The sequence below is a fragment of the Cheilinus undulatus genome, linkage group 1 (assembly GCF_018320785.1).
Source record: "Cheilinus undulatus linkage group 1, ASM1832078v1, whole genome shotgun sequence".
Taxonomy (NCBI): Eukaryota; Metazoa; Chordata; class Actinopteri; order Labriformes; family Labridae; genus Cheilinus; species Cheilinus undulatus.
Window position 1 is genome coordinate 23806359 of NC_054865.1, and position 27023 is coordinate 23833381.

The window sequence follows — 27023 nt, forward strand, 5'->3', positions numbered from 1 at the left end:
CGTGTGTGTTTTCCTTTGCAGATAGCAGATAAGCTCTCCAGAGATCACAGTGAACCAGCAGCAGAAAATGTCTGGGTCCCTGATAGACAGAAATAAATAAACAAACACACACACCCTCCTGCCTCAGGTTCTTCTCTTTAACCTCACATTCCCTCCTTCTTCTTCAATGTATTTCTCCTTTTTTCATTCACCCCTCCAATGTTTTTATTATTGCTTATTGCATTTTGAATTTCATTCCCTCTGCCTCTGTTCTCTGCCACCTCACACCTGTCACATCTGTCCCTTTTTATTGGATCATCCTTCATGCAGTTTGTCTTTTATTAGATTGCACAGAGGGAAGGACGGTGAGGACAAAAAGAGAAACCTCTGAACTTATGACACTGTAAAGAAATCTCCTGGCATAAATTGGTTACACTTTTCTCATCTCTATAATATACCTAATACACTGTGTGCATGCTGGTAAGAATGTGGGAAGCTCTTTAAAAAAGTATTTCTGCCTAAATTGTCAAGGGATTGTGGAAAAACATGCAGAAACCTGTATACTAAGAAGGACTGAGCGACTGGGAGTGAAGCCAAATGTTTACAACTACCCTTACTCAATGACTGCAGAGCCTGCCTTCTCAATACTGATGGAACACAGACCAAAATATAAAGTTTTCATACATTTGTGTGAACCCAAGGTCCAGCCATCTCCTTCCACTTATCTCTGCTGGGTCGTGGTGGTAGCAGGTTGAGCAAGTCAACTCAGATATTCTTCTCCCTCTCCAAGTCCACAAAACACATGTAGACTGGATGTTCAAACTCCCATGCTCCCTCAAGATGTCCTGCAAGGGTAAAAATTTGAGCAGACCCTCCGGCTGCCCTGTTTAAAAATGGTAACCACAATGCTGACCGGCCACTCCCAGACCTCCACATGACATTGAAAAAGCGAGCCAGCCATGACAACATCAATATCTCAGTTTGAATCTCATCTAGACCTCCCCCCCCCCAAGGATCAGAAAGTTTGAAAGTTTACCATTTCTGTTACACACCAGGGCATCAGATGACTTCTCTTTACAGTACGCTCATGTTTATTTATAAGCTCCTTAGAATAAAGAAGTCATTCAGGTAAAAAAATCTGAAATAATCCTGCAAAAAGATTTCAGTGCTTCGTATGATCCTTTATCTATATTGGTTGGCTGAGGGTAGCATTGCCTGGTTCATATATTTGAACACACATATAAACACACACAAGTATAATTTTCATGATATATTTAAGTTCTCTGTATGAACGCCTGTGCTACAACACTGTGTCACTGAGTTCACAGATGTGTGTGTGTGTGTTTAAGTATTTATGTGGTCATGTATGTTTGTGTGTTGGTGTGCAGGCGACCTATCCGTGAAATAGATATGGATTATTGATTATAGTTCTTTATGTTCTGCCACCAGACAGTCGGCAGAGCAGCTAAATCACCTCCCCACGCTCCAATAAAGGAACAAGAGCTAGTGTGAGAGTAAATCTAAAAGCACCTATGTCTATTGTGAGAATATCTGTGTGTTTATGTGTCTTCACTCTTCTGCACCTGTGTATATATGTGTGTGTGTGTAAATCAGCTCCTCTGTGAGTGTATATTTACTGCTGAGGGCTCCCAGGGTCCAAGCACCCAGCCTGCTGCCTTGATAAATTACCTGTAGTAAATGAGATGCCTCTATAGTTTATATATCCTTCTTCCTTTGCGTTTACATGCATTTCAAATGCTCACACCTAGCCTGCATTATTAAAGGAGTTGTGAACATACAGAATAAAATTGTGGTGTGTACCTGTGCATTTGGGCTGCTTGTTCATTTATCCTGATAAATGTGCAGAGGAAAACCTAGCACAGAGCAGGACCACAGAAGGTTATTTCACAAGCAGAGAGCAGAAGCATGATATGTGGCTAAAACCGCAGTGGCTGGACACACAATGTTACACTACAAGCTCCTCCAAATGTCCTACAATAATGCTTTAACAATGTCCTATCATTTCATACAACTATTAGACTCAATAAGGTTCATTGATCCTCTTTATAACTGAAAACAGCAGTAACTAATTACACTATATGACTTTTTGAAGCTGCGATAGACCATTGATATGATATCGATATGATGATATTTGATGGTCATATTGATAGAGGTATTAAAATGCAGTTCAGACCTGAAACTGACACCAGTTGGTTCAGCATAAATCTCCACTAACCTATTTGTTTGCATGACCAGTATTTGCAACTTAAATAGGGGGATTTGTATTGCCAAAAGTTAAGCTGTAAATATTGGAAAAAATTCTTTCAGATTTACTGATATGAACTATTTTGTTTAAAGTGCTCTGTTCTCCCATTTATTTATAATTTGAAAAGGAAACAACTCCTAAATTTCAGTTATAATGCATATGATTCCTTCACTCAGTGAAAAATACTAGGAAATGACCTAATCTAATTGTCAAATAACATTTGTTTTTATCTGTTGTTTTATTCCTTAGACTGATTAGTGTCTTTTGCAAAACATGTTAAATGTATTATAAAATCCTTGTATGTTCTGCTTAAATCTTAACTTTTCATTTATCTGAAGCAAAGACATTTCGAGCATCCAGCCCTTAATTTCCTATTTTGGTGAATATTTATGTCACAATTTGTGGCAGAAATTCAGTTAAAAATCAAGGTCATTGATTAATAATAGTCAAGTGGTATTTACTTTATAAAGCTCACATTCTGGTGAGCTTGAATTTGTTGTTTTTCCATGTTCATTTTAAAACCAGTAGTTTTTATAAAAAAAAATATCACATTAGAGAAGCTTTTTTACTGCTTTAACACCTAAACAATAAAGACTTTCTTAAGCTAACCTGACAGAAAGTCAAATGTTCAAATGTATAATCAACAATTATAAATATTATATGTCAATGTTGCAAAGATGACTTTTTATTTTAATTTTTTAAATCATTATTATTGACACACTTTCAGACCTTGTAAATGCTGGTTGTAGCATGCTAGCTCTACATGTCTCTCTCTTTTTGCATCAGTGACTGGTTTTGCAGCTTGTTTCAACCTTCTAATTATTGATAAACCCCGTTTATTAATTGACACGTATTGGAAGGTGGTGTGTAACAGCTATGCTATAATGCTAAAATGTTCATTTGTCAACACAAGACCGCAACTTTGTCTAAAATGTATCAGGTCATGCCACTATATATCGAGTGAGCTCTGGCAGGCCATGGAGACAAGTGCTGCCATAATTAAGATCAGCTGATCTCATGTAAGCCCTCATCAGATGATGGCCAGCTGACTTGTTCTATGCGCGCTATTGGCTAATAGCTCTCATGCTGCCTTGGCTATGCTCTGCTGCTCTCTATGCAAGCCGCTCATGCCACCCTCCTCCACCCCAGCTCCTCCTTAATTTATTGATGCCTGCTCTGCTCTGCCCTGGGTTTTTTGCTGCTTCTCTACCTGCCTTATGCTTTCCTTATCCGCATAAGAAAAGCAAGTGTGTGAGCTGTTTCTGCTTAATGCTTTCCATGTTGACTCATGGAAGGACAGGGGGATTCGAGAACAGCCACACCCCCAAACATAAATAATAACAAGTGCTAATTAATAACTGCTAATAAAGGAATGTTTATAGCTGCAAATCGTGTTTCTTAATAGTCCTGATTGAAATCGACTTATGGGATATCAAGGCGTACTGGATCAACAGAGCGAGGAAAAGAGATGCTGTCATGAGGGAGTATTCACAGAGAACTTTTAGGCTAATGCTAACTGTCCAGACGGTTTTCCACTGTTTTCTGGGGCAGTCTTTAACAACGATGAGTCTTGACTGTGTGGTTGAACACATATCTTCATTTTCTTCTCTGAAATTATTTTGTTAATTTCCCTCAAACACTAAAGACTTCTCTCTGACCCTGTTCTCACTGGGGGTGTGTGGCTGACACACACACACACACAGTCTACATACAGTCAGCACTGCTGTTAATGCGGATAACTGCAGCGTGGACAAACATGCTCATAAAAAGAACAATTTGAACGAACAAGTTTAGCTAGGAAACAAAGATTGGATAAAGACAGATCTTAGGGAAAATGCCCACAAAATTTAAGACCTCTCACTGGTAAAATTAAGACTTTTTAAGGAACTGTGGCAACACTGAGAAGGGCATCTTTGGTGATGAAATGAAGAAAATAAAGCAGAAATCAGTGTTTCATAGAGCACCTGCTCCTTTGATTGTTGTGGGCAATGAGGGGCTTTGCTGTGTGATGTAAGATTTCCTCAGAAATACAGACACTTATTCTGTCACCCTCCTCTCTCTCAGCACTGGAGCACTTATCCACACTCGTCTGTCTGTGCTCTCAGAAACAGGTAAAAACTGGATCCTTCATCTTCATTACAGCACAAACATCATTTCCCCAGCACCCATCTGTCTCTCTTACATTCATTTTATTTTATACTTCTTCTCAGACCATGCTACAGCCAACTGATGTAGAATTTGGGCTTAAATTTCAGGTTTGTGTGAGGAGGATGGGAAGATAAATGGTGGGTTTGTGTGTGTCCATGCATGTGTGTGGTCCTGTCGGGTTTTATCAGGGGGATAGACACAATCTGTACAGCCATCTAAATGCTTACTGCAGCAGAGCCGAGAAAGGGGTGGGGGGCTGGAGGGCAGTTCTTTCATGATGAAAATGGGAGAAGATTCAGTGAGGGGCAAACAGAAAAAGGAAGAAAGTAACTAAACAGAACAAAGTTGCATTTTTACATGAAGAAAGAGACGGAAATGATGAATAAAAACAGAGAGAACTGCCTTAGAAGTGCAGCAGGAAAATGAAGAGAAAATCAGTCAAGATGAGGTGGAGGAGGACTGGATTCAATACCTGATGCTTTATATAGGATATACACATTCAACATATGCAATCCAGGAACACTTCCAGGGCTTTAAAATGGTTTGCCAAATGTCTTAAAACAACATTATTTGATTGTGTACAGATGGATTAACAGGATCACTGACATAATCAACACACCTAGAGTCTGTTTGTCTGAGTTAAATGTTACTGTGGCACATATCAGAAACACTTTAAGGAGAGCTAATCCATCCTGGTAAAAATAATACACGACAAACACACATATACGCAAGCACCCCGGCTCTGTAGAAACCTGTTTTCAATTAGCTGCTTGAAGGACAGAGAGAGGGCAAAGAGACAATGTTCAAGTTGTTTTCTCAAGCCAGAGAGAAAGACAGATGAGGAGAGAGAGAGACCTACAGGGCACATGTGACACAGTTCAGAGTGTTACAACAGGACGAATGTGTTTTCTTTTTTCTTTCAGCTAATTTTGAGACTGTTCATCACCAGAATGATGCTCTGTGACGACAACAATACATCCAGCTACAGCACGTTATTATGTGTTTAAAACTGCTGGTGCCTTAGAGGGCTTGTGGTTTTTCAGATATATCTTTATTTCTTGGTACTAAATTAGCGACTTTGTAAACTTAATGTCATATGAAAGAGCTCAACAAATTAATGTGTACAATTTTTCTTTACATGTTAGCAGCTTGTGCCAAATGAGGAAAGCTTAGCGTTTTGTCTAACAAAGGTGTTTTCTGTTTTGGTTATTTTTGTAATTAAAATATCTGTTTTGTAGGTTTTTACTGTCCATGAGGAGGAAAAACACCAGAATGGATCTGGGAGCTGCTATCACCCAGGGCGTGAGGTTGATGAGGTTTCTGGTGTTCAGTACAAAAACATTGAGAATTTAGAGGAACTCAAAATAATGACTAAACTGATCCAAGGATGCTTCTTGGGAGATTTCGCGAGTTTTAGTCTGTCATCATTGTTCACTCTGAATCTGTGTTTTCTATTTGTCCCTCATTTCTCGTGGGACCTGCAAGAAAAATGGCAATAACTATAAAATACGAAGGTTGTCACCTCTCAGACTGCTGATCCAGCAAGATTTTAATGTCATCCACAGTGGCGGACAGGCTGCTCCCACCTTGGTATCCTTACTTATATTCTCCTCTGATTTTTATAGAGCTATCTCTCAGGAAGACTTCAAACTAAAGTGATTTTTTATCAGTGTAAAAAAATTATCAAATAATACCAGAGGGATGGTGTTCTTAGAAGTGTTTCTGAAATACCCACAAAGCCCTCAGGTTCAGTAGTTTCAGGTTAAACCCCATACATTTTCCTCACAGTGTTGCACATGTGCTTGTTTCTCTTTCACTTTGATTATCATGATTAATGGAAGAAAAGTTATTTTTGTTCTTTATTTGATCATTTTTCTCTGTAAGAACTTCTCAGACTCACTTAAACTAACACAAGAGTCTTTTACATTTTATTGTAAGGCATATCACAGGATTTCCAACTAAACCCAATTTTTCTGCAATATCCTGTGTAATGTAGAGGCTGCTAGTTTTCTCACCATTGATGTTGTCTCAGAATTGAAGCAGTTATCAGGAATTGTTGTTAAAATGCTAAATGTAACCCCTCACTTTTACTATTTCTTATTCTTTTTTCATTTATCTTTATATCAGTTTCACTTTATTTTCTTCTTTCATACCCATTTTTGATTCCATCATTGCTCAGCCCTTCCCCCTTCTCTCTCTCTCTCTCTCTCAGGGGGAGTCTAAACAGGGGTGATTTATTGCTCTGCTCTGTCTCTCCTTTCCTGCTGAAACACCATTACTGTAAAAGTCACCAGAGCACCAACACTGAGGCTGATCCAACTTAGAAATTCAATGAAAATAAAGAGAAAAATGTCTATGCTTCTGTTACTTGTTACAGCTGTTACAACACTGGAAAATCTGGGAAGTAATTTTTCCAAGGTAACAAATATTTTATTCAAAAAATAGTCAAATTTTCTATTTCTTGAATGTACTTTTTTCCAGCTGCTGCTAGAATTGTGGCAAAACTCTAACCACACCCACTACTTTAGTGCCAGTTCAGCTCCCATCACACCACTCTTGCATTGGAAAGATCTGCTAAAAATAAAATCTGCGTCAAATAAAAGTCTATGAAACTTACATGTTTTGTTCATAAAGATAGTCTTCATGAAGTCTGACACAGTCGACTGAATTTAACGTCATCACCCGAGGATGAGTGAGAGGCAGGCTCACTTGCCGTGTTGGGGTGATGGCGTAAAATGGTCCTGACAAATGCTGTAGTCCTAGTTATCTACCCCTAAGCAACTGCCTAAGACACAAAAGATGTCAGATTCAAAAGCAGGGCACTTCTCATATGTATCTTATGTTGTAGGAAAAAAAGCATCAAAATCTCTTGAGCTTGTGTTCACCACAGACCTTATTTCAGTCATTTAACTGGAAACTTAGTCAAAAATCCCGTCCAGATGAGGGAACCGGAAGTGGTAAAATGCTAGCTCACTTCCAGGTTTTAAGGACTTATTCTTGCACCCCTCTGTATATCAAGTGCTGTATTACCTCTCTAGAACATGGCACCCCCAGAATGTAAGCCTTCAGTCTCTAAAAATAGTATGGGAGGTACAGCCTTGGGTTATAAGGCCTTCCTCCTCTTGAATTATCCACACCCTCTCTACTTTTAAGAGTGACAATAACCTTTCCATTTGATAAAAATGACAGTAAGGCATAATGCCAATTCCTAGTTATGCTGCTATAGGCTTAGACTCTGTCTCTCTGTATTTATGTTCCTTTATTTAATGTCACTGACTTTATACCACAGGATTCCATTGATTGTTTGGCATTCTCCTAAACTTGCCAAACCATCACTGATGGAGCAACACCTGCAACCCAACCGAGTTAAAGCAGACAACATGAGTAGCAGTGTTTTTGATTCACGTCAGAACTGCAGAATTGCTATGATTCTGGACCATTTTAAAAGGATAAAAATCAATATTTATGAACAAACTTCGGCTCATCCTGAGCACATTTTTGACAACAGCCAAGCAAACCAGCTGCTGCTATTTTCCTCTGTGCATAGTTGACTTCCCCAGTAAACAGATCCAGCAGGCAGTGTGTTGCTTCTGGCCACTAACATTAGCAGGGCTGGCTCTCACCAGTCGGTAATGTTTACATGGCTGTGTCTGGCATACTGACATACTGCCCATACTGCCTGCTGTCTACAGAGCTGTGAGACACTCAGCCTGGCTTATTTTAAATAAAGAAAAGTGAGAAGACTCACTGTGGATTCTAATATCCCACTGGTAAAAAGGAAACCTGACCTGACATATATGCTCAGGCTGTTCATTAAAGAGAACTTAGGAAAAGTGAGAGTTCACGTCATACAAACACCAACAAAAAGAGAAAGCCACTTCTGACCAGACATCACTTTACTGATCTGAAGGAGACGAGGAGCTGAGGATTTTACTAGCTGTTTGGTGTCTGTAGGGACTTCTCTGTGATCAATGGCACTTTTGGTTTCCATGAGCAGAGATTACTTCCACCATCCAATAATAGAGTATCATTAAAAAGGCTGTAAAAACTGCAAAACTCCATATCCAACTCAATATCAAAGTGCATCTATTTGAATACAATGTCATTACAGTCCCTGTTTTAGGAATGGCCAGGCAGCCAAATACACATTCACATTCTATATCCCTGTCAATATTTGGTTAATTTTGGATACATACTGTACTAGTTAAGATGAACCTTACACCCCCATGGTGCAACCAACCACTGGGAAAACTTTGGTTATAACGTAAGTTGTAATGTGGGGTTAAGTGTGGACTTAAGACATAACTAACACATAGCTGATGTAACAGCCTTTTGGTCACCTGCAACACTGTCATACAAAACACTTCATACTGTTTAATCCAAAGACCTTGGGTAGAGGCTTTGTGTGCACTAAAGTTGTGAATTTAACTGTTAATTTCCACAAGGTCAGTAGCTTTAAGCATTCTCCTCCATGTAATTTCTGACCAACAAAATACAAAAATTCCAGGACTTAGGCTATACAAAATAATTTTGAACTACTATTCAATATTATTGAATCTGATTCAAGCTATGAGCTGAAAAAATAAAGAAGGACTGAGAAATAGCTGAAAAAGAGGATGGTGAATCTAAAGTAGACAGTGTGAGGAGGGCAGGAGAAATAATAGGCTAGAAGGAAAGCAAGAGGCATAAAAATATGTAGAGAGAGAGAGAGACTCTGTGTTTGATAGAGAGGGTGAATGGGAGTGTAAGACTGAAGGGGTACTGGGGGTGTGTGACATAAGAGTCCCTAGAGTCCTAATTATCAGTGTATGAATTATTACATCTGTAGAACACGCTCATACACACATGTTAAAACACACAAACACACCTCTGGATCCCCCCTGCAGTCTCAGCTCTCCTGCCTCTCTCCATACACCTCTAGTCCACACGTAACCTCAGGCGTCTTCTCCCTCCTGCCATCTTCCCCTGCTTTCACTGCGTCTCTTCCTGTCTCCAGCTGAAACCCCCTTTATTATCTCCTCTTTCAGTTGGAGTCACCTGAACTGCTTCTGTTGCATTCAGAAATACTTCATGTTGTGCCAGGATCCACTTCCTTTCAATGAAAGTCAGAAATCAAGTCAAAACACTTTTTAGAGCTCTTTTGGTGTAAAGAAAATGATGCTTCCACCAATGGGAATAATAGATGTTTGTCTTGTTGGGCTGAACCTGATTTAATTTAACTGTTAAATTTTGGTCCTGTCAGCACAGTTAAAAGTAAATCAAAGGCCCACTCAGACAACACAAATTCTGTCAGATTTTGGCCAAACCACATTGTCATAGCATATTGTCAATTTTGGGCTAGGATATGAGTGTTGGGACACTCTTGTAGTGTGACATAATCAACAGCATGTCCAAGACGCCCCACAACCACCATTCAACATGACTGTCAGATTTATGTTTCATTGTCTTCTAGTTTGTGGCCCTGACCTGACATCATTGTGCATCCTGATGCCTACTAATAGGCAGAGGTAGAAAAAGTCCAAGACTATTGAACTCAAGTAAAGTACAGTTACTCTGGTTAAAATTTACTTTAGTAACAGTAAAAGTAATGGTCTATACATCTACTCAAGTAAAAGTATAAAGTATTTCATTTAAAGTTTACTTCTGATGAGTTGTAGAGTCAAATATCTTTCCTTATTGGCAGTAACAACAAGAGAAGAGAACTCCAACCAGGTTGTTCAGGTACAATTACTCCTCTATGATAAAGTAAAATGCACAGCCAAATTGACTGTGTTCATTAAACTCCTATAGAGTTAAATTCACAGTTTAAAAGTGCCTATGTTGGTCCACACTATAGATAGTTAACCTACACTTTTATAGCATTTATTATTTTACAATATGACAGAGCTGCTGTAACTCTTGAAAAAATGTGGCAAGGTGGGTTTCCTTTGGCAAGAACAAAGCAGAGAGTCAACCTCTTAGTCAGTCAATTCATACTGATGAAGAATACACACTATGTAACCTTATAGAGCACCCAAAGTTAAGGCAGTATATCTAACTCAGTGGATAACCTCACTCATGGTGCAAATGTGTCTAACAATAAAAATGACAACAATCCACTAGAAACCTTTTTATCATACAGGAACAAAAGTTAGTGTCTGCAGTGACATACTGTATGTATGTCTTGGTGGGAGAAGAAGCTATAGGTGTACAGTAAATGTTACTCAGAGCTACATTTGAACAAAGAGACACACACACACACACATACACCCATAAAGCTCTGCAGGTGTCTTACCTGGTATGGGTAGAGTGTAACTCCTCCATTTGTTCTGTTGAGGTGCTGATGGGCCTGCACAGCTCCACTCCCATTATTGCTGCTGTTACCACCATTACTGCCTGGGCTGTTTACTCCGCTCACTGCCTGCTGCTGAGCACCAGCTTTTCCTGAACTGGGAGACCCATTCCTCCTGTCCACTGCACCTCCCAGCCCCAGGGAGCTGGGCTTACATCCCAGTCTGTGTCCTTGGCCTTGAGGTGTTGGGTTTGTTGGAGCAAAGCTGGACGTTTGAGCCATAGAGGGGCTCCCATGACTCGAGTTGGATGGTCCATGGCTCGGACTGGGTGTGGGGGTCTGGCTAGGACTCGGGGATGGAGACTGGGAGGATGGATGAGGAGGGAGTGAAACAGCAGCAGAAGCTGCGGAGGATGATGAAGGAAGAAAAGGAGGAGGCCAGTCCCGTGCTCCAGAAGCTCCGATTCCACCCAGAGCTCCTTGAGAGCCATAACGTCCAATCAGGGATGTCGGGGAGGAGGTGGGAGATAAATCCCACTGGTCCAGAGTGAGGACCATACGGACAGCCTCCTGTTTGAGCTGAGTGAGGTGAGTGGCACAGACATCACAGCGACTGTCACGCTCATTCCACGCTCGGCGGGAACTGTTGGGCACCTGAAGCTTATCATGGAGGAGGAGAGAGAACGACGGATCCTGGAAGGAGATACAGAAACAGAATGATGGGAATTAGTTCTTCTCAGGATGGAGAAAATAAATGAGACCAAAATACAGAATAACATTTATCTTTGAAAGGGAGAAGAAATGATAAGCATGTTTAACAAACCATGGCTATAAACATAACAGAACATCTAAGAAACACTTTCTTGTAGTCTGAGGACAGGCATGGCAAAAGACACTCTCACACTCACACACATTATTTCCTCAGGGTCTAAAGGCTAAGAATGACACAGAGGCTGGCAGCACAGAGGCCTCTGATACAAAAATGAACAACTGACCTTCTCCTCTGTCTTTCTTCCTCTCCCTTCTCACTCCCCCTTTCAGCCTGTATTAAACCACAGTGCAGGCTGTCATTGTGTGTGATGAGTGCATGATGTAACTCTACACTTTTTAACCTTCTGAAAAGCACCTTGGTGCATAATGATGAAAATACAATAAATGAAAGACAAGTAATTTTTGCAACTTACAAGAGGTTAATTGCTATGCTATCAATGTGTGACATAAGGTGAGCACTTAATTAAAAAGCAGAATTAAAAAGTATTTGATGAAGCAAGAATTGCTCAGTAAAGGTGACCTGACCTCTTTATTCCTCATTCATGAGTGAAAATAAAATATTTGTAAAGTAAATTATAAAATAACATTCTTGTAGAAATTATGTAAGCTGTTTTACACAGCAGAAAATGGAGTGTTGAAATCTCAGAACTAAACATTTCAGAGTTGATTTTAACATTCAAAGTGTAATCTTAATCTATTCTGAGTGAAAGGGTCTTCAGTGTTATTTGACAGTGTTGAGCCATTCAGAGTTAATGTTCAACTGGTCTAAGCTCCATCCACTGCTACTTCAAATCTGGGGGATACGTGGGCAGAGTTTTCCCATCATCCCCTTGGCCATAGTGTTTAGAAGTAACTACATGTAGACTATATTGCCAAACATCCAAATAATTGAAATCAGGTGTTCCAATCACTTCCATGGCCACAGGTGTATAAAATCAAGCACCTAGGCATGCAGACTGTTTCTACAAACATTTGTGAAAGAATGGGTCTTTCTCAGGAGCTCAGTGAATTCAAGCCTGGTACTGTGATAGGATGCCACCTGTGCAACAAGTCCAGTGATGAAATTTCCTCAGTCCTAAATATTCCATAGTCAACTGTCAGTGGTATTATAACAAAGTGAAAGTGATTGGGAATGACAGCAACTCAGCCACCAAGTGGTAGGTCACGTAAAATGAGGGAGCAGGGCCAGCAGATGCTGAGGCGCATATTGCGCAGAGGCTGCCAACTTTCTGCAGAGTCAATCGCTACAGACCTCCAAACTTCATGTGGCCTTCAGATTAGCTCAAGAACAGTGCATAGAGAGCTTCATGGAATGGGTTTCCGTGGCTGAGCAGCTGCATCCAAGCCATACATCACCAAGTGCAATGCAAAGCGTTGGATGCAGTGGTGTAAAGCACGCCGCCACTGGACTCTAGAGCAGTGGAGACACGTTCTCTGGGGTGACAAATCACGCTTCTCCATCTGGCAATCTGATGGACAAGTCTGGGTTTGGCGGTTGCTAGGAGAACGGTACTTATCTGACTGCATTGTGCCAAGTGTAAAGTTTGGTGGAGGGGGGATTATGGTGTGGGGTTGTTTTTCAGGAGCTGGGCTTGGCCCCTTAGTTCCAGTGAAAGGAACTCTGAATACTTCAGCATACCAAGAAATTTTGGACAATTCCATGCTCCCAACTTTTTGGGAACAATTTGGGGATGACCCCTTCGTGTCCCAACATGACATCATCACCAGTGCACAAAGCAAGGACCATAAAGACATGGATGAGAGAGTTTGGTGTGGATGAACTTGACTGGCCTGCACAGAGTCCTGACCTCAACCCAATAAACACCTTTGGGATGATTTAGAGCGGGGACTGAGAGCCAGGCCTTCTCATCCAACATCAGTGTGTGACCTCACAAATGCGCTTCTGGAAGAATGGTCAGAAATTCCCATAAACACACTCCTAAACCTTATGGAAAGCATTCCTAGAAGAGTTTGAGCTGTTACAGTTGCAAAGGGTGGATTGATGTCATATTAAATCCTATGGATTAAGAGTCAAGGCAAAGGAGCGAATACTTTTGGCAAAATAGTGTATTTACATGTGTTTTGATGTGTTTTGATGTTGTATAGTGAACACTAATGGGACCCTTTTGCTCATATTTCTGATGGATTATTGTTCTTATTGATGATGGATGCATTGCACCATGAGTGAAGTTATCCACTGAGTTGGGGAGTTTTTTTTAAAATGGGTCAACCAAAGGTATAAGAAATGGGCTGGCCTTCATGAAAGGCTGATTACCTGATAAGGTGTTGACTCTTAAGTTCATCAATGCCACAGGACATCTGTGCCATGGCAGATCAATGCAATCTTGCACATTCAACTATTTATAAAAGTTGTATTGTAGAATATAAAGCATTAATGATGTAGATACTTCAAATTATCATTATCAGAAATAAAGCGTAAAAGAATGTTTAAAAGAATAACACTGTGAATGTGAGATACTGACACTTTTTTTCAAAGAGTAAATTTAACTCTGAACTCATTTAATTACATAAACCCAGGATAAGTGTTTAATTCAACACATTTTCCTGTACACTGACCAAGCAAACATGTCCTGACATGAGATTTTTCACAGTCGCAACAGCACCAAAATGAACCTGTCTGATTTCATTTGAGCTTCTTTAAACACGCTATTGGCTCCTGACAGTTTTCTGGGTGTGAACCACAAGTTGATCATGAAGTGTTTTCTACTATCTTTCTGCACTGTGGAAATAGTATTTCACATATTTTATTAATATTAATCAGAAAATAGTCCCCACGACTGAAGACTGCTCCTCCGTCTCCTCCTCTATGTGCAAACCTACCCTGACCCTTACAATCTCCTGCAGTGAGGTTCATGTGTAAAAGGTACTTTAAAAAAAAATCTTGACCTTAATTTTCATAAACTTCATGGGTCAAAGAGACTCAAAACAGTCTAAGGGTAGATTCCCTCATCCCGGATGACTCTGCTTTGGGTAGTTATGTCCTCTAATTGTAAAGTTAAGGTAAAAGAAGGTAGGGTCAGTGTTAATTCATGGATTTTTGGGGGCTTTCTTTGACCCAACCAGTTTTAGAGCACTTCTCACCGCCACTTGCTGCTGTGTAATAAAAGTTAAACAGACTCAAACGGTGAATGGACTTGTATGGTGCTTTTAAGTAGTCTGACTACTCAAGGAGCTTCAGGTCACACTTATCCATTGACAGTCATTCACTCCACATTCACACACTGATGGTGAAGGCTGCTATGTATAGAGGCTGTTTGTCATTATTCCATGTATACACATCCTTATTCCACTGCTGCATCAATGGGAGCAATGTGGAGTAAAGTGTCTTGTCAAAGGACACATCTACATGACATGGGTTCAGTCCCCCCACCTATGCCAAAGTCACCCCTTTTTGATTTTGGTGTTATTTGTTGTCTTTGTGCTACATAATATTTCCACTGTTACCACTTCAGTAACAGTTATAATAGCATAAGGTGTAAAAAGATGGTAAAATACACAAGACGCCAAAATTTTATTAATGTGTATCACCAAAGTACAAAAAAACTATAAGATCCATAAAAGTCATGACCCTTCATTTTTTTGGTATCTTACTTTAATCACAGCAGTCAATGTGCTGATATGTGTTTCTTATGCATATTAAAATGCAGGAGAACCTCAGATTTGGCCTCTCAAGATGGTAAATTGGTGCATTCTTTTGTGTGAGTAATCTTAGTGTTTTTTCTTTTTGCATAAATGTAAACATTTGTCCAATTTGTCTCCACAGTTCTCCCTGTCTGTGAATAAAAGTGCCTGTTTAGGTATGTGCTCTGTTTATTTGTGTGTTTTTCCAGACTTAATTGGAGCCACTTTGCCTGAGAATAGCCCTACTAAATCTCCTGCCATGCTTCTTGGGTCTAAATATCAAAGTTTGCATGCAAAACACATGCACACACCCACAGATACAGATATGTGTCCAAACCTCATTTACACCAGTGGAAATATTTCTCCAGAGTTTTACACAAAGAAGTAAAGATGTCTGAATATTTCATGTAAAAGAATAAAAAAACAGCCCTAAACTTAGTGCATGTTCACATGTTCTTCACATGCCCTTCACTCCAACCAAACATCTGTTGTAGGTGATAACTGTAATTAGCTTCATGCTTTCAGACAGCACCTCCTTTTCTGCAGCGCTGGTATCTGCCTGGTATCTATGCAGGGTGTTTTTCTGCAGAAGTGATAGTTAAAGCAAACATCACCTGGTCTGTGCAGTTAAGTGTGAAAGTGTATTCATGCTTGTATAAGAAAGTATGTTGTCCACTCATGTCCTACTCTTCTGTTCCTGCACGCACAACATCCAGACACAAGACACATCTCTTCCATTTAATAGCTGCTATTAGCACTTCTACATTTCGAAAGCAGAGCCATTACATCCACTTCCTCCCTCCTCATGTTCCATATTTGCAGCTTTGTTACCCACCTCAAGAAATAAACAAAAAAAGAGTTTAACCACAATTTAATATATATTTCTATAAGAGCTGGTGCACCAATCAAACACACTACGACATGGAAGCACCTCTTCCAACAGTTGCCCTGCACACTGGGACTTTCATTTGAATATCTCACTTCATAGCGCATGTAGAGTATCAACCAAAGTGATGGGAGAGATTTTGAAGCTTAATCAATACATGAGTTACGGCGATGCAGAATTTGTGTGTGCGTGGGTGTCGAATCAATAGGTATGTGATTGGCACTGGTTATCTTTCAGCAGATTTAGAAAATCAGATATTCATACTAAGAGAAAGATGATAGATGGATGACATGGAAAAGCAGAGAGGAACATGAGTCAAAATAATTGACTGATATGTTGAAATGAGCACATCACATATAAACATTGAAGCTTTTCAGCCAAATACTGTAATACTGTTTATTTTAATATAAAACTAGGGCTGTCAAGATGGATTGGATTCCATTGGATCCATGATCAGTGCAGTTTAAATGAATGGTCCTGCGCTTTTTGATGACATCATAAGATGCAGGACCCTGGACAAATCTGTCTTGTGAGCTTAGCTTTAGCTACATTAGCTACATAGCTCTGTTACCTACAAAAGCTAAGCTTGCTGTGTTGTAATGTATTCATGGAGAACAAGATTTTTTCTTGTAAGAAGACTGTGTACTCGGCTTCATTTAAGTTTTTATAATCAGGTTTTGCAGATCAGGCTTTATACTTTTGGGTACCCTTACCTTAAGTCTTACCCTAAACTTTAACGGAAGTATAATTTGATTTTATTTAGAAAGTTTTAGCATTTATTTTCATTCTGAGACACAAAGTGTCTTAGATTAAGAGTCTGTGAGAATGGCTGGCAGAGATGAAGCGTCTGCAGCCAGACTGTCTTGAGCTTTTCATCGCTCAGCATGCGACTAATTTGTCCCCTGCTAACTTGTCAGTAAGGTCAGCTGGAAACAGATTTTATAGTATAACATCTGCAAAGGGCATATCACCACTTACTGCAGCAGAGGCTGACATGCTTAAAGAGGGGGTATTATGCCTTTTTTCAAGGCTTTACACATCTCTCTGATACCCACGTAGTAGCTTCACATGGTTTGCAGCTCAGAAAAACTCTTCATGTTTCTCACACTAGTGTCCTGAAAACCCTTACTTTAACCTCCGTCTGAAATGCTTCGTTTTCGCTGCTGTCTCTTTTCAGTACAGTATCAGTCCCTTCAGTAAGATATTGCTTGAATATGTTAAACTGGTTGTACTTTTTAGTGTGTGGTCAGCCTCTTTGGTGGCCCGTATGCTCACAGAGGAATAACAGCCTGTTAGCAAGAAAAACAGAGTGAATGAAACCGACTGTCTGCCACACACAACTAAGTCTCTATCAATAACAAGACTGTTACTTTTCTTCAATCAATACACTGGCTACGTGTGTGTTAGTGTGTGTGTAAATGTGTGCACACAAAGCATCATTTCATCTAATAAGGAAAAGGCAACCTCTCAGAGTGAGAGCTGCCTGCTAGGCTGTGTCAACAAACCACAAGACCACAAAATACACACACACACTCTTACACATGCTCATACACGTTACATGAGCGCAAGGAGTTCAACCGAGCAGAATGTGAGTGTGTATATTATCAGATAAAGACTACCTTGTTGCTAAAGCTAAATAAGAAGCATAACTAATGGGACAGGTTTTTAAACATACTGTACACATGTGCATTTCGCTCTATTTCTGTCACACACCCATACACACAACCCGTATTTTTTCCCTTTTGGCCAGCTGCAAGTGGACACTGGACTTAAGGTGTTTTTTGCACCTCAGTATTGGCTGCTTTTTGTTTTAACTCTATTTCTATCTGATTGTAAAAGCATCTTGTCTTGTGTTTGCCAAAGTAGTTTGTCAAAAAAGTGCAAGTAAGCAGAGTCTGATTTTCTCACTGTAAGTCATTGCAAAATGTGTTTGAGACTGATAAAAATATAAACCACTCAGAGGACAAAGTGAAGAAATCCTCTAATCAATACCAAAGAGAGGCTCTGATTTTCCTGTTTGGATAGAATTGAAAACGTCAAAATTGGTAAAAGTCCAAGAGCTAGTTAAAAGTATCACATAATCTCCCTTGGCTTCCCCCAACTCTTATCTCACTGTCACACTCATTCAAACACAAACACACATAAATAAACAAACATTCAGCAGACGGGCCACCAAAGGAGTATTAAAGTGGACACAGGGTTTGGTCCTTGAGATGAGGGTCTTGTTCTTCCAAATTGGCTGTGATTTGGGGAACAACCAAACTGTGATGGAAAAAAAGGAAAACAGGAGAGCTGTGTTTTGAAGGAAGAGTGAAGATATGAGGTCTAGTACGAGAGAGTTTTGCTGTAAATCCATTAACCATGTGGTAGGGATTGATATTTTCAGGCATTTCAATATTTTCGTCACTGTCACTATCTTATGAGTGAGAAATCAAATATCCACAAATTATACATCCTATTACAGTAAAATATACAAACGGACCGCCCTGTGGTCCATCATGTTTTCTGCAGTGTTCTGATCATCAACACTTCATTTCTGCAGGAAACCAGGCCTTAAAACTGATTCTAAAATAAATGACACATCCAGATCCGTGCTGTAGTACCTGTCACCTTGCCAACATTGCAAATCAGCCAAATGCCGGCAATGATAACCATCCTTAGAACAATGCAAATGGCCTTTGTACAGACACTCAGACTCAAATATATTCAGCATGTTTACATGCAATTAGAAACAGTTAATTTGTTGCATTAGTCTGATTACAACTGGAATTTTAAAAACATGTAGAAATGCTAGTCTGTCTGTACTAACCATCCTAAGCTGAGCTTCCTGAAGTGGTTCTAAAGTGGGACTAACACCTAGGTGATGCAACTGGGGATCCATTTTCTCATTTGCATGTTTTCACCTCATTTAGACCCAAACTGGTTATTCTGAGCATTCCCACAATGAAAAAATTGCATAAACATGTAGCAAACAGTTGTCATGTTGTCCTCTGCCTTCAGATATAATGATAACATGGTTTAAAGTATACATTTTACAGTTTTTTGTCAAAATACATGCATAAAATTAGTACAATTTAAAACAAAACATGGTAAGTTGGTGAGATTAATGCTTTAATCAAAGTAAGGTTTTAAAAAATCCCTAAAATGTACTTTTATTTTGGTGGTTGTGGGCTAAAAACTACTGTGCTGAACAAAACCAGGCTGCTTTGCCATATACGAGCATTGTGTGACACTGCTCATCCTGTTTTTTTTTTTTCCTGAATATTTCGCTACTTTTGGGACACAAAAGTTGCTTAGGAATAAAGAATGTAGATATTTTTGCCCATTAAACTCTTGGCTTAGTCATAAACCACTGAAAACATGGCCTTTATAGTAGTGCTATAAAGTGCGTTCTCTATGCAGAAATCACCACTGGCCCCTGAGGGTGTTCCATGACGTCATCTACAAAGAACCTATAGAGATTAGCTTCCTGCTGTCCAGGACAGTTCAATAGTAACTCACTGAAAGGAGGTACAATTGCTACCCACTGTAGCAGAGGTAAGCCATTCATCCAAATCCTTCAGCAATTTAATTCTTCTCAATGGACAAGGACAGGAGTCCAATTAAACGGCCATATCAAGCTACAATCATAGCTTGACTTAACTGTGCATGTAATATAAGACTGTTTCTATGAGTGCCCTTTCCTTGACCCTATTCCTGTTTTCATGTTCTCACTAATACTTTCAGCTCATCTTTCTGTGCCACAGTATGGGTTTGTTTATTTCCCTAGTAACACACAAACGCACAACAGAGATGTGGACACACACTCTTTTTTCCTGCCTCTCTGGCTATCTCATTAGTGTAGCATAATGTTGCCAAAAACTAGAGTTCAGTACAAAACTTTATAAAGTCCAGTTCGAAAATCTAATTAGAGTTATGATCACTAGACTACTGGGGCCCAAATTGGAGGCCATTTTTATCTGAGCTTTAAATCAAAGACACATAACAGCATTATTCATGTAAACACAACCAAATGAGACTTTAGGTTAGGTAACAAAGTCTCTATTGGAACCCTTATATTTCCCCCTCTCTGTAAGCATTTCTTGGAGGCGCCTTTTCACCTCTGAGCTCATCAGTATTCTCTGAGTGACTCAATCAGTCTCAGCACCACAGACAGGTCTATGAGCGTGTGTGATTCATTTCCTCCTACAGGGGCAGACAAACACAGCCTCAGCTCGACACTGTGTGAGCGACAGAGAGAAGGAGAGAAAGCAGAGAGACGGTTTAGGGACAGAGCTGAGGCTAACTGAGTGCTGACCTCAGAGACTGTTAGTGTGGACACAGACTCGTGTTATGACTGAGATTTGATAAGACAAGACAGCTCCGGCACGGTGTGTTCCTTCGTTTTTTATGTGTTGGGGGAAAGGGTTCATGAAAATGGACTGTCAAACACAATAAGACACATCTGTACCCACAAGCACACATGCACAGACATACTCTGTCAATCACAGTCAGGGTAGCATCAGTGCAATTGCAACTGCCTTTATTTTTTGCCTTTAACTCTTACTCACTTTTCATCTTTATTATTTTCTATTTTAAGCACCAGCACATTTAAAAAGAAGAAAGCATATCAGAGAAAGGAAGGACTAAAAATAATGAGAAGACAGAGAGAGCCCGTTGTTCAGCGTTTAAATCCAGGGTGATGCAGGTTTATTGGCTTGTGAGTGGGTGAGTGAGTGTAATCAGTTCTAGATGAGTGACCAGGGAAGGTAAACCCCCCCACTCCCACCCCCACCCAAACTCATTTACCTCCTCTCATCTCTCCCCATTCATCCCCCCTCTACCTGCTCCTGTATACACACTGATATTTGCACACACATATTTCTCTGCAGGGCCAGGATCAGTGAATTCATGCAGAAGGGGTGCGGTCTCCTGCACCTGCTCTCTCTGTCTCTCACTAGCACAGAGACTGTAGACGGCAGGAGTGTCACAAAACAATAAAGATGAAAAGTGAAAAATAAAAGCCAGCAGAAACAATTTCAATTGTATGTGAGTGTGTTTTTCAAGTGTATTAGTGGCCTCTGATCACACACATTTGTCTCAAGAATGACAGTGTGGCAGTGTGAATGAGTGAGTCTGATGTCAGTGTGGAGGCAAGGTCAACAGCAACACGGTTATAAATGACATCACTCAGTCTCACACACACATAAAAGACAAATGCTGCACTTACAAGGGTCAAGCATGGGTCTCTATCTTTCAATAACACTCTCCAGCATTCTGTGTCTCTCCATTTTCAAATGAGGATATACATTATTGTGTCGCCTTGAGGGTTAATTAACAATGAAAACAATAAAATTAGTAAAAAATAAACTAATTATTTGTATTTTTCCGGGTCTGTCTCATTCAAAAAAGAATAGACAGTAAAAGGACTGGATGTAGCTGATTCTTTATAGAAAGTCTTTTGAAGTTTAAATATCCCAAACTTACTTTCAGTCAACTTTGAAAAGGAACAAGGTGGAGCTGACGCTGAGTTTAAACCTCCTGCCAAACAACACACTGGCCTGCAGACATATGAGCCATGACCCTAAATATGCATGATGTGTATCTTTCATCAAGCCAAAATGAGCATATTGTTGAAACATGTACCCCTGTACAGTGTGTGCCTGGTCATGAATTACTATATTTCAGTATAAATGGAAAAATTGGGGGTTAAAAAAATTTGAACCAGGATGTAAGGATGCTTATTTCCACTGAAATTAACTGAATGAGCAAAATGACTTGTATTTAATTGAATGAATAAAATCTAACTGAACTGAATAAAATAAAATTGAATTTAACTGAAATTAACTAAATTGGACTGAGTTGTACTGAATAGATTTGAAGTCAGCTGGTTTAAACCAAATTGAACTGAACTGTATTAAACTGAACTGAACTGAGTTAAAGTCAGATGAATAAAAAACACAATGAACTGAACTAAATTAATTAAATTAAACTGAACTGACATCAAGTCAATTAAACTAAAATGAATTAAATTGAACTAAATTAACTGAATTAAACCAGACCGATTTAAGCTGAGATAAACTGAACTGAGTTTAATTAATCTGAGCTGAGCTGAATTGAATTAAAATAAATTAACTGAAATGAAATCAATTATACTGTATTTAATTAAACAGAATTAGAGCCAATTTAATGAATTAAACATGAATTTAGTTGAAATCAATTGAACAAATTAAATTGAACCAAAATGAACTGACTGAATTGAACAGAGCTGAATTGAAATGAATTGAACAGAACTGGACAAAATTGAAACCGAAGTGAATAAAATTAGAATGTATTTCATTTAACTGAACTGAATGAAACTGAATTACATTTATTTAAATTGAAATGAATTCAATTGAACAGAACTGACTGAAACTTGATCACATTTAAATCCCTTGAATTAAATCAAACTGAACTGAATTAAATTTTACAGAATTGAATTAAACTGGAAATCATTTACTTGAACTGAGCTGAATGAGACTGAACTGGATTGAAGTCAAATGAATAAAACTGAACTAAACTGAAATGACCTGGATTGAAATCAACTGAATTAAATAAAATTAAACTACACTGAATGCAATTACATTTTAATGAATTGAACTGAACTGAATTGAATAAAACAGGATTTAATCTAATTCATTTGAATTGAACCAGACTGAATTGAACTGAATTGACTGAATTGAATTAAACTAAATTGAACTAAAGTCAACTGAATAAAATGAAATTGAATTGATATGATTTCATTGAGCTGAACTGAATGGAATTACAAAAGTTATCTTTTGCTTACCTCTGTAGTGTTCATTTGGTCAGTCTTTAGGAAACTTTAAATCAGTGTTAAAGTATCGTATCCTGCCATAAGCAGCTTCAGACCTGAAAGCCGTACTCTTGAAAAGCATGCAGGTCACACTAGATTCTTCCCCCTTACTGGACTGATAACAGAAATCAGAACTCTTTCTGATTTCAACTGGTCAGTTAGGAAGAAGTGTCATGAAAGAAAGGGGCGGTGTCCCAAACGCTAAACTGAGAGAGCACAATGCTGAGTGTTTAAAAATGCATTGAGAAACACATTAGTTTTGTTTTTTATTATAGCTGGCACTGCCAGAGCAGACACAGGATCAGTGGACACAGACCTGAATAAAACCAAAACAAACTTAAGTAGCTACCTGATTATGACTGAAGAAGACATTGATCAGTGACAGTTTTGTTCAAGTCCAATGCATAGCTCTACCAATCAAATGGACACAATAACAAACACATGTGTTGATGACCCTCTGGAGAGCTGTGTTCTCCTGAGCAGTGCAGCGGGAGAACCACACTGGGATGCAGTATGCCAGTACACTTTCAATGGAGCATCTGTAAAAGGACACCAGCAGCTCCTTGGCCAGGGTGTTGCTCGTCAGGACCCTCAGGAAGTGAAGTCACTGCTGTGCCTTTTTGATCAGCGCTGTGGTGTTGGTTTTCCAGGTTAGGCCATCATTCAGGTGCAGGCTGATTGTTTTTGTATTATCAATATTAATATATTATATGATATATAATTATTATTAATTGTAGGGTGAGTGTGGCTCAGTAGGTACAGCATAGAGCGTAGAGAGTAGGGAGGGTTGTTTCTAAGGTTTGGGAGTTTGATCTCAAGCTGCAGTCACATGAGTATGTGTCATTGGACAAGATGCTTAACCCCACACTGTTCCCACTGCTGCTGCAGTGACATATCAATATGTTTGGATGTATGAATCAGATTATTTAATACTAATGGCCACTCTACACAGCAGCTAAACACGTGTGAAAAGTGCTTTACAAGCTCAAGTCCATTTACCATTTAATAAGCTGAAGGGATGTCGAGCAGAAAGGCCTAACTTCAGATAAACAGTAAAATATAGCATGTATAAATTATTGGGATATCTGGACTGTGACACACTTTGTTTATTCAATGTGAACTCTATACATTCATCAATGGTCATACGTTTTCTATTTAACAATGATAAATGAGACTCAGCATGATACAGTGCAGGTGGTTTTCAGGGACATGCTTTGAAAAACTGGTGTAAGTGCTAAGAATGGTGAGGAAAATGACAGGAAAAATAGCTAAAACTTCTACTGAAAAGAAGAAATCAATGTAGCACTGTGATACAAAAGATCAGAGAATATCCAACCACCTTTTTGCTCTTGAAGCCTTTAAAATTGATCATACATGGAGCAGCAAGGCCAGATCTGAAGCTGAATACACAATTTATTTGTAGATTCAGTGAGAAAACACTGAATTAACTCTGCGTGTATGGGTGTTAAAGGTAGTTGAGAGGCAGCAGCTCGACTTTATTAGCATAAGTGAGTCTAGACATAAAGGAAACCAAGCCTGCTTCTCCTGAATTTTGTTTCCCTTCAACGACAAATGACTTCTCTTTCTGTCCCTTTGTCTCTCTCTCTCCTGCTCATTTATAACCTAAACATCCCCCTCCTTCACTAAAGTATGCTTCCCTTAATCACCCTTTTTAATTGGTCATTCCTTCATTTGATCCAGTAATGTGTGTAGGAGTTAGATTGGGTAGGACACAATGGCAGCCTATTATGCACACATGCATGCTTGCCTAACTTGCTCATGCACACAAATGCATCTGCACATGTACACATGCCCTCTTGTGATGTTGACATGCTATATTAATAACACAGAAAAATGCAATAGAATACTTTTGTTGCCATGGCGACACAGAAATTAATCAGCATACAGCTAACTAGCTATAGGGGCTATAAATTACCTTCTGTCTCTGTGGAGAGGAGAATCTGTGTGCACATATTTGCTTGCGGATGTTTGTGCAGCTCTATATAACTGTGTTTATTGGCGAGGCCTCAGACTATCAATAATACATCAAATAATGATACAGGTGTTAGATGTGATAACATCCAAGAAGCAGTTTTAGTTCCCACACTCAAATTAATCACTCTTATAAGATTTCTCTCTCAGAGCTCACACCAATACTCACTCAAATTTCCCATTCTATGTTCTAAAGCCAACTGTGTTGTGCATCAAACAACTATGACAGATATTTACAGAGCAAACACTCCTATAGACAGCTTTAGAAAATAATGATTTAGCTGAAGAATCAAATTTAGTGCACACTTGAAAAAGGTGAACTAAACAGATCTGTAGAAGGAATGTTTCGATTGAGACAGTTAACATTAGGGTGTGCGTGATCAACCAACTTAACCATTTAACGTCTTTACTTGTTAAACAAAATATTCAGATTTGAAATATAGGCCCAAAATGACAGATAAATGTTGTGTTTAAGCTGCAATGGATAACACCATGCATTATAACAGGATTGTAGTAGTTAATGGCGTTTGGCATACTGCCTTTATGCTCTACCAGAGATGTAAAACCAGCACAAAGGACGGATGGCACCTTGTTGTTCTGCACAGTTTAGCAGTATTCTGATCAAAACAATGAGATTTCCCATTCAGAACAGGTATGCTATGCTAACCTGCATGGAGGACTGAAGGCTAGTGGTGCTTATGCTGCTAATGTTAGTTATACTCAGCAAACCAAAATAAGCTCTATTTAGCTGTGAAAAATAAATTGAGCTCAGTTTGTGTGTATCACAAAAACCATTGCATGACTTGCATTTACAAAACCTGAACCCATGAGCAGAAAAAAATGCAGTCTAACATTTATTATAACATTCAACATTAGAAAGAAATATTTATTCATTTATTTATTCAGTGTGTATTTGTACAGGGACAACTATAAAAGTAAAATGATTGGCTGTGGTTTAGGGATTCACTACATCATTGGTATGAAATCGGCATCAGCAGATAAAACTAGAATGGCCGTCTGAGGCGGCAGACCCACGCCTAAGCAGCGCCACCGAGGAACTTACACTCCCATTGATTACTATGGTGTTCAAAATTTCAAAGTCCAAGAAAAATCGAACAGGTGCGCGATTATCACCAAAATCTAATCGATTCTTCCCTGTCACTATCCCAATATTCCCTGAAAGTTTGGTGAAGATCCGACTTTTCCGTTCTCGAGTTATCTTGTACACATACAAAGAAAGATACGGAGCCCTTTACATAACTCCCTGCAGATTTTATCAGCGTGGGTAAACATTTCTGCCAATATTCATAGCTGATATTTTGGCTGTAAAATGTGCTTATATCGGCTGTAAATATAAATCATATTTACAAATAAGTTGGTGTAGTTTAAGTCCGGACCAACAGAGCTACATCAGCTGAGGTCTTTTTCTTTATTTATCATCATTCCTTACACTTTCTGTCTGTTTTAAAGGACCAAAATTTGTTAACTGGTTTATCCTCAATCTTTAAATCACATGTTTTATGGACTGAAGTTTTAGGTCTGAACTACATTTAAATATCGATATTAATATAGTTATTGGCAGAGATGTATTTGTAAATATTGGCATACTGGGTATATTGGGCAAAAATCCAATATTGTGCATCCCTACTGCGATTATTTAAACTTCTATATTATGCTCCATACATGGAAAACTCCATATGAGTCATGTCTTGCTGTTTTTATAAGAGATTAGTTTTTCATTGTCCAAGGAATCATTTCTCTTCTTTATGACATAAAAATAAATAATCTGCAAGAAAAGTATTTAAACATCCCAGTGACGTCCCTATTATTAACACAACGATGGGTTACATTAGTCCAAGCCATCAGAGGCTTGAACCTTCATCCACATGTGTGGGGACAGTATGAAGTAATTACGCATGAGGAGGACAAAGTGCGGTTTCAAACTTCATGTTGTCCTTGCTTGCTCTGTTCAGTGGAGTAAGCTTTGTTTTCTAACAGTGAAAGTCCTTTTTATTTTTGAGTTCGGTCTCATAGTAAAACTGGAGAGGTTTACTCTCATCCCTAGCTTATCATCTTTATGTGTACAAAACTATCCTCTGTTAGCAAGAGATAGCATGCAGGGTAAAGGTGCAGAAGGCTCATCTCCACATTAGGATGCAAAACAAGCAAACTGAGGACAGCATGACAACTTTTTGGTTGTTCCTGAAAATCATTAGGGCAGGAAGCTTTCTGAGTT

At 39.1% G+C, this 27023-nt stretch overlaps 1 protein-coding gene across 3 annotated transcripts in view; it reads right to left on the reverse strand.

Annotated features, from left to right (window-relative positions):
• kif26ba (kinesin family member 26Ba) overlaps positions 1-27023 on the reverse strand; it is a 145147-nt gene that overhangs the window by 85272 nt on the left and 32852 nt on the right. For all 3 annotated transcript variants that reach the window (XM_041792167.1, XM_041792176.1, XM_041792160.1), the window contains one exon: positions 10668-11357. In XM_041792167.1, coding sequence (XP_041648101.1) covers positions 10668-11357 — 690 coding nt within the window. The remainder of the gene's footprint in view (positions 1-10667; positions 11358-27023) is intronic.